Source organism: Budorcas taxicolor, chromosome 1 (assembly GCF_023091745.1).
Source record: "Budorcas taxicolor isolate Tak-1 chromosome 1, Takin1.1, whole genome shotgun sequence".
NCBI lineage: Eukaryota > Metazoa > Chordata > Mammalia > Artiodactyla > Bovidae > Budorcas > Budorcas taxicolor.
In genome coordinates, this window is record NC_068910.1 from 49,321,569 (window position 1) to 49,336,502 (window position 14,934).

General features: G+C 42.1%; 1 protein-coding gene across 1 annotated transcript in view; it reads right to left on the reverse strand.

Annotated features, from left to right (window-relative positions):
- Positions 1-14,934, reverse strand: part of ITGA9 (integrin subunit alpha 9) — a 367,242-nt gene that overhangs the window by 28,389 nt on the left and 323,919 nt on the right. Inside the window, exons 24-26 of the mRNA XM_052639038.1 lie at positions 12,951-13,076; positions 6,886-7,005; positions 3,285-3,386 (exon numbers count right to left, since the gene is read on the reverse strand). Of these exons, the coding sequence (XP_052494998.1) occupies positions 3,285-3,386; positions 6,886-7,005; positions 12,951-13,076 (348 nt within the window). The remainder of the gene's footprint in view (positions 1-3,284; positions 3,387-6,885; positions 7,006-12,950; positions 13,077-14,934) is intronic.

Below are 14,934 nucleotides of genomic sequence, written 5' to 3' on the forward strand. Positions count from 1 at the left end.
GCCCTCAATGAGCCAGGGATTAGATGGCCCCATGCTGCCTGTAGTGTTAAAGAAGCACATGGGAGGGGATGCTTGTCACTTTTCAGCATCCTTCCAGTGCTGGGAAATCCTCCTATGGGTGAGTCTCAGGGTGAGGGGGAGGCTGTACTACAATAGCCCAAAATGCCAGCCACCTGCTTTTCCTGGGGTGCCTGGTTCCCCAGACAGGGGCCTAACCTCAGCTAGCGAGAGGCTCCACGTGACTCTAGAGCACGAGGCTGAGAGAAGCCAGGGAATTAGCGCCCAGGGTACCACTCCAGACTCTCCCTGGGGCCTGCCCCAACCTGTGGTCCTGGCCCTGCAGGTTTCTCACATCCCCAGTCAGACTCTCCAACCTTGCTGGCAATTCTGAGAGCTACCCAATACCATTCTAATCCATTCTGCTTCTGCTAAAAGGAGACAGAATCAGTCTCTCCTCCTGGCACCTAGAATCTCAACCTGGTACCCACTCCACATGGCAATGACTTATTTATCCATTTGTGGATTTCCATGTTCATCACACATGTTGCTATTTCAAAGTATCAACAAAATAGATTTGTTCTGTAACTCACACAAGCCTCTCATATGGCCAGAGAAGAGTGTCTGGGGTGGCAGCTCTCGGTAGCAGAGCTGGTGTGCTGTAGATTCTTGGTTTGCCCCCAGGGAGTTTCTAGCCTCAGCTGTTGGCAGCTCTCCCAGAAAAGTAGAAAGCGTTGGGTTGGACATAATAGGAAATTCGGTGTATTATATTGGCACAGTCAGCACTGAACGTAGTCACTCAGACCTCGTCCAGAATTCTCAGGTTTGAGTCTGTACAAAGCCAGGCAAGCTGGTGTGGTTGGTCTTGGACACGTGGCTAACACTCTGCCCAGGAAGGGCACCTCAAATGTATTGTTAATAAAAAAGGAAAATGCCTCAAACATCCAGTAACGTATTTCTAGCTATTCACCCATACGCTCCGTAAAGCACTCCCCATACTATGGCATGAAAATAAGACACGATGAGTCCCAAGAAAATTATCTGTATTCCCTGTCAGTTGAATTTATCACCATGCACACTTTATGTGATTAAAAACCGATTGCTTTCCTTTTCTCACCCACACCCTGCTCACTACCAGCTGTAAATACACTTCCTGTTCATTCCAAGGCCATACAAATGTGGTGCCTGATCTCAAATCTTGTGAAATTTTGCCCGATTTAAATTTGGTGGCTAGCCTCTATGGAAATTTCCCTTCCAATGGATGATTGACAAAGTGCCAGGCATTTAGAAGAATCACGCAGGGAGGAACATGTTTGTTCTAAAAAGGCAATCCTTTCTACTCAGAAAGGATTTATTTTTTCCTGCCAGGAAAGTTGAGAACAGATTGTAGTACTTCATTTTGGCTCATGTATTGAAAGGCAAAGTCATGGAAAGGAGAAAGATGGGGGCACTGTGGAATTCTGAAGGATGTTCCTTTTTTCTTGGGAGTACTAGAAAAAAATCAGTTGAAAATGAGATCTCCTTCCAAAGAACTCCTGATGATGAAAATATCACCACAGTGCTCATAATGGAACAGTGGTTAATGGAAGCAGTATTTAGCGGGTGCACAGATGACTCAGAATCCAACAATGGGATGTCAGGCAATGTCTTTCTGGATCCCACAGCTCTATGTTTTAATCAAAGGCAATGCACCCGTGATAGTTTTTTCATTTACCCAAGCGATTCCACCTGTAGGAAATCTGTTAATTACTTCCGTTAGCTCTTAATCGGGAACAGTGTGGTCTACCAGAACATTCTAAAGCTCTCCTGTTGGCCACGTTATCTCATCCTATAAAACTTTTTCACTGGAGCTGTGACAATGAGCAGTGACTCTGCACTCTTTTTCACTCCCCAGGTGAAGGTCTGGATTGGCAGTTAAATGCCCAACTGGCAGGGAGGCAAAGACAAAAGCCAACTCCAGATATTTTGATCTCCAGAAACAGTGACTCTAGGAGTGAAGGACTTCAGGATCATTCCACTCCATCCCATTCATTTTCTGTTATTTAAAATGACCAGGTGGACAATTTCTAGATGTGAGTCAGGGAATTTAAGTCTGCCTCTGACACTTCTTCCCTGAACTGGGCATGGAATACCCATGCTTTGGGGTAGCTCAAGATGGGAAGTGTCACAGCTGGGAATTCAGATAGGGGAGGGAAAGGGGTGGCCTTGGAAATATGGTCATTTTAAATAACAGAAAATGAATGGGATGGAGTGGAATGATCCTGAAGTCCTTCACTTCTAGAGTCACTGTTTCTGGAGATCAAAATATCTGGAGTTGGCTTTTGTCTTTTCCTCCCTGCCATTTGGTCCCGGGGATTTATTTTCTATATGTACCCCTCCTGGCCAGCATTTTTTAAGAGTCTCTTTGCTGTGATCCCCATCCTAACATTTAGACATGCGGTGTCTCCTCTGTTACTAGAAAATAAATTAACATGTTTTTCTTTGCAAGCAAATAATCTTTGTCAATTTTTCACTTCTGTAAATTTGTCACAGCAGTATTGACTCTTTCAAGAGAGGGTAAAGTCTTCCTGGAGAGAAGTAAATTCCAGGAAAAGGAGATGCAAAAAGCTAGCCATCACTGCATAGCTTATTGGCAAAACCAGTTCAGAGGCTGCTGTTTTCCTTTCTATGTACCTAGGACCTGAGTCTGGGTGTCAAAGGATGCCCCTCCCCTCCTGCCCCTGAAAATAATAATGCAGCAAAATTCCAAGGCCACCCCTTTTCCTCCCCTATCTGAATTCCCAGCTGTGACACCTCCCATCTTGAGGCTGCTTGCCAACTACACTTCATAGAGGATATGGGGGCTAGGTAGAGAATGTTAGTCAACCAACTTGTGTTTAAACACTGTTTATCCATGGAGCAATGGGATTGGGAAGGCAGATGAGGATTCCGGAAAAGGTCTGAGAAAGATAAAAAATAGTCTTGGTTCTAGAATGGAAATGCAATAAGCACTGTCAAGGGTACTTCCAGACAATTTCTCTTTTGGCTAGTCATGGCCAGGAGCTTTCACGTAACAGTATCCTGGAGAACAAGGCTATCACAATAAGAGCAGACCACAGTTCCCCTTGGGGGGCCTGGAAGCCAAGGCAGGCAAGGTCATGGGTCTACCACAAAGCTGACATCTTGGCTTAGAGGCTGTTATTATCCTCAAATTCTAGCATTAAGTCTCCCAAGTCACCCAAATTCCTTCACCCTTGGAAGAGGGCTGTGTGTGATGGTGGGGGGCTGAAGGTGGAGGTTGTACTCACCGTCATCTCCTCTGGGTTCCCACTGGCTACCTCCACCACTCTCAGGGAAGGGTCCACTTTCACCTTGGCGTGGGTCATGAACTGGATGACAGATGAACTGTCCTGAGGATGAAACAGTATAACTCACTGTAAGACTTTTCAGTCACAGTGACAGGGCCCTGAGATCCTAGGTGGAACTGAAATTCTAAGATTCCATGTGGACCAGACAGAAATTTCTATCATTGAATGAAGCAGAGATTTCCAGTCTCTCTCCTGAAGATTCTTTCATATCATAGTGGATGCTGAAAAGCTCTGGAGTTTTGCTGAGTCAACACATGCAGGCTTGTGTGCTGTGGTTTCCAAGCAGCAGGAGCCAGATATTTGGATCTTGGTATTGACATATTCCCCAAAGAGTAGAGAATAAATAAAGCTGTTGAACTGTGTACGATAAATCTAGGTCTGGGCTTTCACAGAAGGCATCTGATTTACATTTCCCAAGCATCTTCCTGCCTTGACCACAACCCTCAAACTCTCCACATGAGTTCCTTTTAATTCTTTCTTTGCTCTTAAATGAAGCTTTTGCGGTGGGGGGCGGGGTGGGGGGGGGTGGGGTCAAAGCCCTTTAAGTGGGAAAGAGGGTACCAGACAGAGAGATGAGAAGGAGAAAGCATCTGGCTTGTAATAAGTCAATGGTCTGACAAGAAAGGGGCTGGGGGTGGTGGGGGAAGGAGGTTCGTCCCAGGTAAAACTCGGGCAGAGCCCATCAGCCATTGTGGGTAGAAGCTTTAGTGTGGGGTCAGATTTAAAGCTACTGATCCAGATAATCAGAGAATGGCTCCAAGGTAGGGATGGGGAAGGAGTCTGAAAGAAGAGAGGGGCCGGCAAAACTATGACTCAGGGAAGGGCCAGAACATCGAGCCAGCGGTCCAGATGCGGCTGCACTGACTACTGAGGGAGAAGCAGGCTGGCTCCCGTTGTGGAGCCAGAGGACAGCCAGCCAGAGCACTCTGCACCCCACCTGTGGAGGCAGCGAGGCTCTGCCAGAAAGGTGTCTTTCTGTATTTACTCAGGTGGCCTGCCACGCAAGGAGGCACATATTGAGGCCAACTTTGGCCCATGTCCGGTTAAACCTGCCCCTGCAAAAGGAAAGAAGATAACTGTCTCTACAGAAAACAGTTTCAAGGGGCTCAGCTCATCACTTCCAAAGAAACCACAAAGACCTTCTAGGGGGGACACCTGGGGATGCTACCTGTGGAATTTACCTGGGAGTTACACACTAATTATTGTCCTTTTAAAAACAGCAATAAAACACATCTGAAATGCTTCTCAGAAGCTTGTCACTCAAAAAAAAAAAAAACAAAACAAAACCAAAAACTGCTTCAGTGAGCTCATATTGAGCAGTAAGTAATTTTCTATGCAGCAATCTTTCACTAGTTCTCTAGATCTGTGGTTTTATGGGTCTGGACATACTGTCTCTTCAATCTTGGACCACCATTCTCATCACCTTGGACATTGCTAATGACAACAATAATAGTGACGACTGTCAAAGGTAAAGGCTGAGCAGATTAGGAGCATGGAACAGATCTCTGGCAGTTGCAGAAAATAAACACTTTGAAAGAAATCGGAATCCTCAGATAATTAAAAAAATAAGATCCTACATTTCAAATAAAAACTTGTTAAGGTCAAAGCAATTAAACTGCAAATTCCCTTGTCTGGGGTCAGACCTTCAGATCAAAGGGAAATAAACAGAAGCGGCAGCCCAGCTGAACCCCAAGGCTGATGCTGCTCCATGTCCTTAGGGAGGCGAGGAGCCCCTGGAGCCCCCAGGGAGGTGTGGCTGGCTTTGGGCCTGACAGAGGCTTAACTCCATACTTGAGATTTCTGCTGGTTTCTGTAGAATATCTGCAAGGAAAATGGTCCTCCAACGACCACGTACGACACCCCATGGTTTCCTGCTGTCTTGGGGTATAGACTGGGCTGGATGGCCCATGGGGACAGCAGTCAGCGGGACGTATTCCACGGTAAAGGGTTGCCACTGATCACAAAGAGAGAGATGCAGACACCAGGCCAGAGCTGGGGACAAGAAAGGCTTGAGGCTTTGTGATTCAGTACAAATGACTGACGTGCAAGCAGCAGCCATCTGGGTTGAGGGTGAAGAAGAAATGAGACTGGCTTCCCACCATCAGTACCATATCAGGGCTCTGTCAACAGTGGCAAGTGTGGCACAGGCAATAAAACTGTCACTGGGGCCACTTGTCACGAAGAGGAATAGGATGGGTAAGTGTACAGAATCATAATCCCTCAACCTGAGCTGGGGACCCAGGCCAGGAAGGCACTTCCTGTGATGTAATATTCTGGAATCAAAGGGTGACCAGGGGTGGTTCATGTTGGGTCCTCTCCCAGCTCCATCCTGTTTAAAAGGAGAGAGAGCTACAACAGGGAAGCAGTGCTGTGTGTGTCCAACTTGCCCCTAATCAGTTTCCCTTCAAAGCACCCAGGGAAAGCAGAACTGTTCACAGCTCTCCACCAGCCAGAGACGGAAAGTGGGTAAAACATCCCATATCCCCTTCGCCTGTGACTTATCAGGCCAACATGTTGTTGCCATGCCTAATTAAAAAAATAACACTAGAATGACTATTCTAAGGATATTCACTTATACACTTAGTGTTTTATACGGACTGACACATACAGTTTTTCCAAAGGAAAATAAAGAGAATCTCTGTGGCTAACATGCCTATTTTATCTCCACATGATTATTTTAAAATCAGTTTGTTGGATGCAGCCTTTCATACTAAGCAGCGCTTATGTGAAAATAAATTACAGTGAATTTGTATGATTTTTTTTAACCACTTTTATAAACTCATAAAAGCAAAGTGATCTGAGATTCAAAAGGGGGAGTCTGTGAAACAAGATGTCATTTAAACAAGGGGATGGCAATCTATGTTTCATGGGTCAAATCCACCCCTTCGCTGGTTTTTGTAAATAAAATTTTATTGAAACACAGTCCCGCCCATTCATTTCAGTATGGTCTATGGCTGTTTTCACAACACGATGGCGGAGCTGAGCAATGGCAAGACACTGTGTAGCCCACAGGGTCTAAAAAACTTACTGCTGGCCCTTTACAGAAAACCTTTGATCTAAAATGTGCAAGGTAAAGTCTGAGAACAACTTTCCTGATGGTCCAGAAGCTAAGACTCCGAGTTCCCAATGCAGGGGACTTGGGTTCGATCCCTGATTGGGGAACTAGCTCTCACATGCCACAACTAAGACCTGGCACAACCAAATAAATAAAAAATAAATATTAAAAAAAAGTCTAAGAAACAACTGCACAAACAAAACATCTGGGGTTCTTGCTTAAAAAGAGATGCTGACTTGGTAAGGCCTGAGTGGAGTCCAGGATTCTGCAGGTCTAAGAAGCTCCCAGGTGATGCTGACACTGCTGGTCCTCGGACCACACTTTGAATAACAAGGATCTGGTATGTTTTCCTGGCATTCTTCTGAAGCAGAATTACCCATGGTGCTGGCCAGGACAGTTTTAAAAGGGGCAGATAGAGTTTTTCCTAAGGAAACCAATTCAAATGTTTTTAAATGAACTCTGAGAGTACAGTTCTTCAGGACTTACCTTCTTCAGTATTTCTGTGTTCAGCAGCATATAAATGTCTATAGTACGACTTTCTTCTTTAGCAAGTGCACTAAGGTTACAGTGCATTGTTAGGCAAGAAATTCCTGTTTTTTCACAGTCCTGAGAAGAATAACCAGAGAATGGTCAAACTGTATTAAGAACAAAGACAAGAGGACAACATTTACAGAATAGGCATTTATAGATACAGAACAAGTATTTGTAGAACACAGCATTTATAGAACTGAGGCCTTTCTGCTGCTGCTGCTGCTGCTGCTAAGTCGCTTCAGTCGTGTCTGACTCTGTGTGACCTCATAGACGGCAGCCCGCCAGGCTCCCCCGTCTCTGGGATTCTCCAGGCAAGAACACTGGAGTGGGTTGCCATTTCTTTCTCCAGTGTGTGAAAGTGAAAAGTGAAAGTGAAGTCGCTCAGTCATGTCCGACTCCTAGCGACCCCATGGACTGCCAGGCTCCTCCATCCATGGGATTTTCCAGGCAAGAGTACTGGAGTGGGGAGCCATTGCCTTCTCTAGAGGCCTTTCTAGGCAGATGAAATCCATAGGAAGATGCAATCATTTCTTCTTGTCACCAGAGGGCAATCAAAGGACTTCCTGTCCAGTGGGCACCAGAACACGCCTTCAAGTCGAAGCTCACGGGTGTACCTTACCCCAAAACTGGATTTTGCAAGGAGAAAGCAGTGAATTTTGTTTTTTATTTTTTAAATTTATTTTTAATTGGAGGATAATGCTTTACGATGTTATGATGGTTTCTGCACAACAATGTATATCAGCTATGTGTATACGCATACACCCTCACTCTTGAGTGTCTCTCCCATCCTCCCCATCCCACCCCTTAGGCCATCAGAGAACACAGAGCTGAGCTTCTTGCACTATACAGCAGCTTCCCACTAGCTAGCTATTTTACATACGGTAGTATTGGAGAAGGCAATGGCAACCCACTCCAGAACTCTTGCCTGGAAAATCCCATGGATGGAGGAGCCTGGTAGGCTGCAGTCCATGGGGTCACGAAGAGTCAGACATGACTGCGCGACTTCACTTTCACTTTTCACTTTCATGCATTGGAGAAGGAAATGGCAACCCACTCCAGTGCTCTTGCCTGGAGAATCCCAGGGACGGGGGAGCCTGGTGGGCTGCCATCTATGGGGTCGCACAGAGTCGGACACGACTGAAGCGACTTAGCAGCAGCAGTGTGTGTATACGTCAATGTGACTCTCTGTCCCACCGTCTCCTTCCCCTGCTGGGTCCACAAGTCTGTTCTCTATGTCTGCATCTCTAATTCTGCCCTGCAGATAGGTTCATCAGTACCATAAGATTTCAAATATATGCATTAATATATGATATTTATTTTTCTCTTTCTGACTTAACTTCACTCTGTGTAACAGGCTCTAGGTTCCTCCTTCTCACAACTGACTCAAATTTGCTCCTTTTTATGGCTAATATTCCATTGCATATATGTTCTACAACTTCTTTGTTTTGTTTTTAAAGAGACACATTTAATATTTTGGGAACATTCCTCTTATGAGTTTTTTTTTTTAAATTTTATTTTTACTTTATTTTACTTTACAATACTGTCTTGGTTTTGCCATACATTGACATGAATCCACCACGGGTGTACATGCGATCCCAAACATGAACCCCCCTCCCACCTCCCTCCCCATAACATCTCTCTGGGTCATCACCGTGCACCAGCCCCAAGCATGCTGTATCCTGCGTCGGACATAGACTGGTGATTCGATTCTTACATGATAGTATACATGTTACAATGCCATTCTCCCAAATCATCCCACCCTCTCCCTCTCCCTCTGAGTCCAAAAGTCCATTATACACATCTGTGTCTTTTTTGCTGTCTTGCATACAGGGTTGTCATTGCCATCTTTCTAAATTCCATATATATGTGTTAGTATACTGTATTGGTGTTTTTCTTTCTGGGTTACTTCACTCTGTATAATCGGCTCCAGTTTCATCCATCTCATCAGAACTGATTCAAATGTATTCTTTTTAATGGCTGAGTAATACTCCATTGTGTATATGTACCACAGCTTTCTTATCCATTCATCTGCTGATGGACATCTGGGTTGTTTCCATGTCCTGGCTATTATAAACAGTGCTGTGATGAACATTGGGGTACACGTGTCTCTTTCAATTCTGGTTTCCTCGGTGTGTATGCCCAGCAGTGGGATTGCTGGGTCATAAGGTAGTTCTATTTGTAATTTTTTAAGGAATCTCCACACTGTTTTCCAAAGTGGCTGTACTAGTTTGCATTCCCACCAACAGTGTAGGAGGGTTCCCTTTTCTCCATACCCTCTCCAGCATTTATTGCTTGCAGATTTTTGGATCGCAGACATTCTGACTGGTGTGAAGTGGTACCTCATTGTGGTTTTGATTTGCATTTCTCTAATAATGAGTGATGTTGAGCATCTTTTCATGTGTTTGTTAGCCATCCGTATGTCTTCTTCGGAGAAATGTCTATTTAGTTCTTTGGCCCATTTTTTGATTGGGTCGTTTATTTTTCTGGAATTGAGCTGCATAAGTTGCTTGTATATTTTTGAGATTAGTTGTTTGTCAGTTGCTTCATTTGCTATTATTTTCTCCCATTCAGAAGGCTGTCTTTTCACTTTGCTTATATTTTCCTTTGTTGTGCAGAAGCTTTTAATTTTAATTAGATCCCATTTGTTTATTTTTGCTTTTATTTCCAGTATTCTGGGAGGTGGATCATAGAGGATCCTGCTGTGATTTATGTCGGAGAGTGTTTTGCCTATATTCTCCTCTAGGAGTTTTATAGTTTCTGGTCTTACATTTAGATCTTTAATCCATTTTGAGTTTATTTTTGTGTGCGGTGTTAGAAAGTGATCTAGTTTCCTTCTTTTACAAGTGGTTGACCAGTTTTCCCAGCACCACTTGTTAAAGAGATTGTCTTTACTCCATTGTATATTCTTGCCTCCTTTGTCAAAGATAAGCTGTCCATATGTGTGTGGATTTATCTCTGGGCTTTCTATTTTGTTCCATTGATCTATATTTCTGTCTTTGTGCCAGTACCATACTGTCTTGATGACTGTGGCTTTGTAGTAAAGCCTGAAGTCAGGCAAGTTGATTCCTCCAGTTCCATTCTTCTTTCTCAAGATTGCTTTGGCTATTCGAGGTTTTTTGTATTTCCATACAAATCTTGAAATTATTTGTTCTAGTTCTGTGAAAAATATGGCTGGTAGCTTGATAGGGATTGCATTGAATTTGTAAATTGCTTTGGGTAGTATACTCATTTTCACTTTATTGATTCTTCCGATCCATGAACATGGTATATTTCTCCATCTATTAGTGTCCTCTTTGATTTCTTTCATCACTGTTTTATAGTTTTCTATATATAGGTCTTTAGTTTCTTTAGGTAGATATATCCCTAAGTATTTTATTCTTTTCATTGCAATGGTGAATGGAATTGTTTCCTTAATTTCTTGTTCTACTTTCTCATTATTAGTGTATAGGAATGCAAGGGATTTCTGTGTGTTGATTTAATATCCTGCAACTTTACTATATTCATTGATGAGCTCTAGTAATTTTCTGGTGGAGTCTTTAGGGTTTTCTATGTAGAGGATCATGTCATCTGCAAACAGTGAAAGTTTTACTTCTTCTTTTCCAATTTGGATTCCTTTTATTTCTTTTTCTGCTCTGATTGCTGTGGCCAAAACTTCCAAAACTATGTTGAATAGTAGCGGTGAAAGTGGGCACCCTTGTCTTGTTCCTGACTTTAGGGGAAATGCTTTCAATTTTTCACCATTGAGGATAATGTTTGCTGTGGGTTTGTCATATATAGCTTTTATTATGTTGAGGTATGTTCCTTCTATTCCTGCTTTCTGGAGAGTTTTTATCATAAATGGATGTTGAATTTTGTCAAAGGCCTTCTCTGCATCTATTGAGATAATCATATGGTTTTTATTTTTCAATTTGTTAATGTGGTGAATTACATTGATTGATTTGCGGACATTGAAGAATCCTTGCATCCCTGGGATAAAGCCCACTTGGTCATGGTGTATGATCTTTTTAATGTGTTGTTGGATTCTGATTGCTAGAATTTTGTTGAGGATTTTTGCATCTATGTTCATCAGTGATATTGGCCCGTAGTTTTCTTTTTTTGTAGTATCTTTGTCAGGTTTTGGTATTAGGGTGATGGTGGCCTCATAGAATGAGTTTGGAAGTTTACCTTCCTCTGCAATTTTCTGGAAGAGTTTCAGTAGGATAGGTGTTAGCTCTTCTCGAAATTTTTGGTAGAATTCAGCTGTGAAGCCGTCTGGACCTGGGCTTTTGTTTGCTGGAAGATTTCTGATTACAGTTTCAATTTCCGTGCTTGTGATGGGTCTGTTAAGATTTTCTATTTCTTCCGGGTTAAGTTTTGGAAAATTGTATTTTTCTAAGAATTTGTCCATTTCTTCCACGTTGTCCATTTTATTGGCATATAATTGCTGATAGTAGTCTCTTATGATCCTTTGTATTTGTGTGTTGTCTGTTGTGATCTCTCCATTTTCATTTCTAATTTTATTGATTTGATTTTTCTCTCTTTGCTTCTTGATGAGTCTGGCTAATGGTTTGTCGATTTTATTTATCCTTTCAAAGAACCAGCTTTTGGCTTTGTTGATTTTTGCTATGGTCCCTCTTATGAGTTTTGAACACAAGGTGCATTTCCGAGATTATGTTGTTTTTGCCTGGAAGTGACAAATGTAATTTTATACCCATTGTTTATATTGGGCAAATTGGAGGGCTACAAAGTCACAAGACTCAAGAAACCACAGGAGTAAAGAAAAACACGTTTAACCAAGAAAACATATGAATTACAGCTAGAAACCTAAATTCCAAATTTAAGTTACAAAGGAATAGGATCCAAAATGTGTGAATATACGTTCATGATGTTTCACACATGGGGTAAAGATTTCAGCCAGATACAGAGCTGCATTTGTCAAACCACTAGATATCAATACATCTAACAGTTCTGAGGGCTGTTAAATAATAGTTGATCATCAGCATTATGTGAGTAAAAATATCCCAAACTTCCCAGTGGCAACCAGTCATGCTATTTCTCTACCGCCAAATAAAAGAGGAGGGAAATGTTAGTGGGATGTGCCATGGCTGTAATAAGGAACTGAAGAGATGTAGCCACAGATGGGGAGAAAGGAAGCTTTGGAAAAGCATCTGATTCCATCTTTAACACCTACACTTTTTAAAAAGTTGAGGTATAGCTTACATATAGTAAACAGAATAAATCCTAAGGATCCATCTTGATATATTTTTACACACATTCATAACAGATCAAGATGAAGAACATGTCCTGCACCTAAGCAGATTCCCTCATGCTCCTGCCTATCAATATTCCTCCAAAATTAACTGCTGTCCTGACCTCCACTGCCATTGACAGAGTTGCTATTTCTGAACTTCATGTAAGTGAAACACCATCTGTGTCCTTTTATCTCTAGCTCCTTTCACTCAATATTGTATCTGTGAGATTTATTCATGTTGTTGGTGTAGCAGTTTTTATTGCTCATAATAATCCAGTGTATGGGGTACACTGCAACTGTTTACACTTTCTCCTGGTGATGGATATTTGGATCATTCCTAGATTACTGTGAACATTCTTGTCCATGTCTTTGGGGGATACAGGTACTCACTTCTCTTTGGGACATTCCTGGGAGTGGAACTTCTAGGTCATAGATATGTTTAGTTTTAATATATACTGACCAACAGCGGTATATAAAGTGGTTGGACGAGAACCATCACTCTTGATTAGACTCATACTACTGGGAGAAATGTATAACTTTGTACTTGGTGGGTTGCAAAGGTTTTCCCTTTGCCACCCAATGGAATCTGAAATGTAAATTTAACACTTCGATAGAAACCTAAGGCTGAAAAAACAGGAGTTGACTATAGTCCTTGTGACTTTCTAAGCCAACTGATTCAAACCAGATTTGAGAAATAATAAATGGCAAATAGAAAACTGGCTTCTCATCTCAGACTTGCCTTCCTAGTGAGGACCACCCACGTGAACCCAACGAGTAAGCAAATTCTTACCAAGACTTTTCTTCCCGACTTTGTGAAAAAAGCAAATATTGTATGGAAGATATTTTCTTGTTCTTGAGGGATGATGCAGGGGGTTGGGTTTTTCTGGAAAGAACAGTTTCCCTTCTCTTGGCCCACCTGAAAATGAAAAGAAATCTGGATGAGTGGTCCATCCCAAGAAAAGATCATGAGCGTGGAATCTCTTCAGAGGTGGTCACGGTGTAGCCCAAAGCCAACTATTACTCTGGTCCATTCTCTAGCAGACAAGAATGGCAGAAAATCTGAAAGGCAGACGTAGTAGCATCAACAAGGCCAAATAATAAAGAAAAGTGGATGCTGAGTCATGAAATAATTGAGATGCAATGGCACACAACACGCAAGTGAGACGTGACTAGGAAAGAGTAAGACTTAAGGAACTTTAAAAACAGCCTTACAGCAACTCTGAGATGAGCATTCATATTCTTTGTTTGGATACGGAAAATGAGACTCAGGTTAAGTCATTTGCCAACAATCACACAGACCAGAACTCAGGTTTTGGACCTAGATCTTCTGAGCTCCAGCCTTCAGGCATGGTCCACGGCCAAAAGTTTTCAAACTGTGCACCATGGGACCCATAGGGTGCTGTGAAACCCCTTAGTGGATTTCCTAGAGAGGAGAAGGGGGCACCAAGCAGGACTGCTATGGGTCCCCATCTCTATTCCAACTAGAGCATCAACCACCTATAATGTCATTTAAAATCAGGATTCTGCTACCAAAAAAATAAAATAAAAATTGGGCAACCATTGCATTGGGTCATACAGGAACTTATATGCCCAAGGAGCTCTTGCTGAATTACCTGATTTTGCTTCTGACAGCTTTTGAGAGGCCAGTGGAAAAACAATGCTGAGCAACAGTGATGTTAAAAAAAAGAAATCAAAACAACAGTACAGTCTTCCATGTTGGTTTCTTTAAAAACAACACTATTTTTGGTGCCTCAACTGGGGAAATATTGGGGAAAAAAAAGCCTCCTTTATATATTTTCATATAAAGTTGTTTGTAGTTGAAACCTTGATATAACTTAACGTCAAGTCACAAAATTAATAGTAATTCATAATTTAGGATTATGTTTACAATTGATTTTAGCCAAAATCATCTATTTAAACTACACTCTCCTAAATTTAATGCCTTTGAGTAAAATATAGTGTGTTTACATTGATTCAAGAATGCTTCAGCTTCTCATTTGTGGTAAGGTTTAAATTTTTAACATGGAAACTTCTAAGTTCAGCTAACAGTACTAATCTTTAGACAAAGAACTATAAAATCTCCAAATGTGCTAAATAAATCTCTATTTTATCTTTGAACATGTATGCCTGGATTTACTGTATATGCCTGAAGATAACTAAGATGAAGGTTTATTTCCTAAAATTAACTCTTAAAAAACAGTGTTACCTTTAAAAGTTTCTTATACTTTGGGGACTTACTGTACTTTATAATACATTGGTAGCCTTTCCCTTCTCCAGGGGATTTTCCCAACCCAGGGATCAAACCCAGGTCTCCTGCATTGCAGGTGGATTCTTTACCAGTTGAGCCACCAAGGAAGCCCAAGAATACTGGAGTGGGTAGCCGATCCCTTCTCCAGGGGATCTTCCCAACCCAGGGATCAAACCCAGGTCTCCTGCATTGTAGGTGGATTCTTTACTAGTTGAGGTACCAGGCAAGCCCTTTACTATACATGCCTGAAGATAAATAAGATGAAGGTTTATTTCCTCAAATTAACTCTCAGAGAATACTGTTGCCTTTAAAAGTTGCTCATACTTTTGGGACTTACCGTTCTTTATAATACATGGCATTTTGCTTGTTTGTTTTTGGCCCTGCTCTGCAGCTTGCAGGGATATTAGTTCCCCAACCAAGAATTGAACCTGGGGCCACGGCAGTGAAAGCTCCAAGTCCTAACCACAGACTTCCAGGGAACTAAAGGGACTTAGGGCTCTTTAAAAGTATTTTGTAATTTGATAAC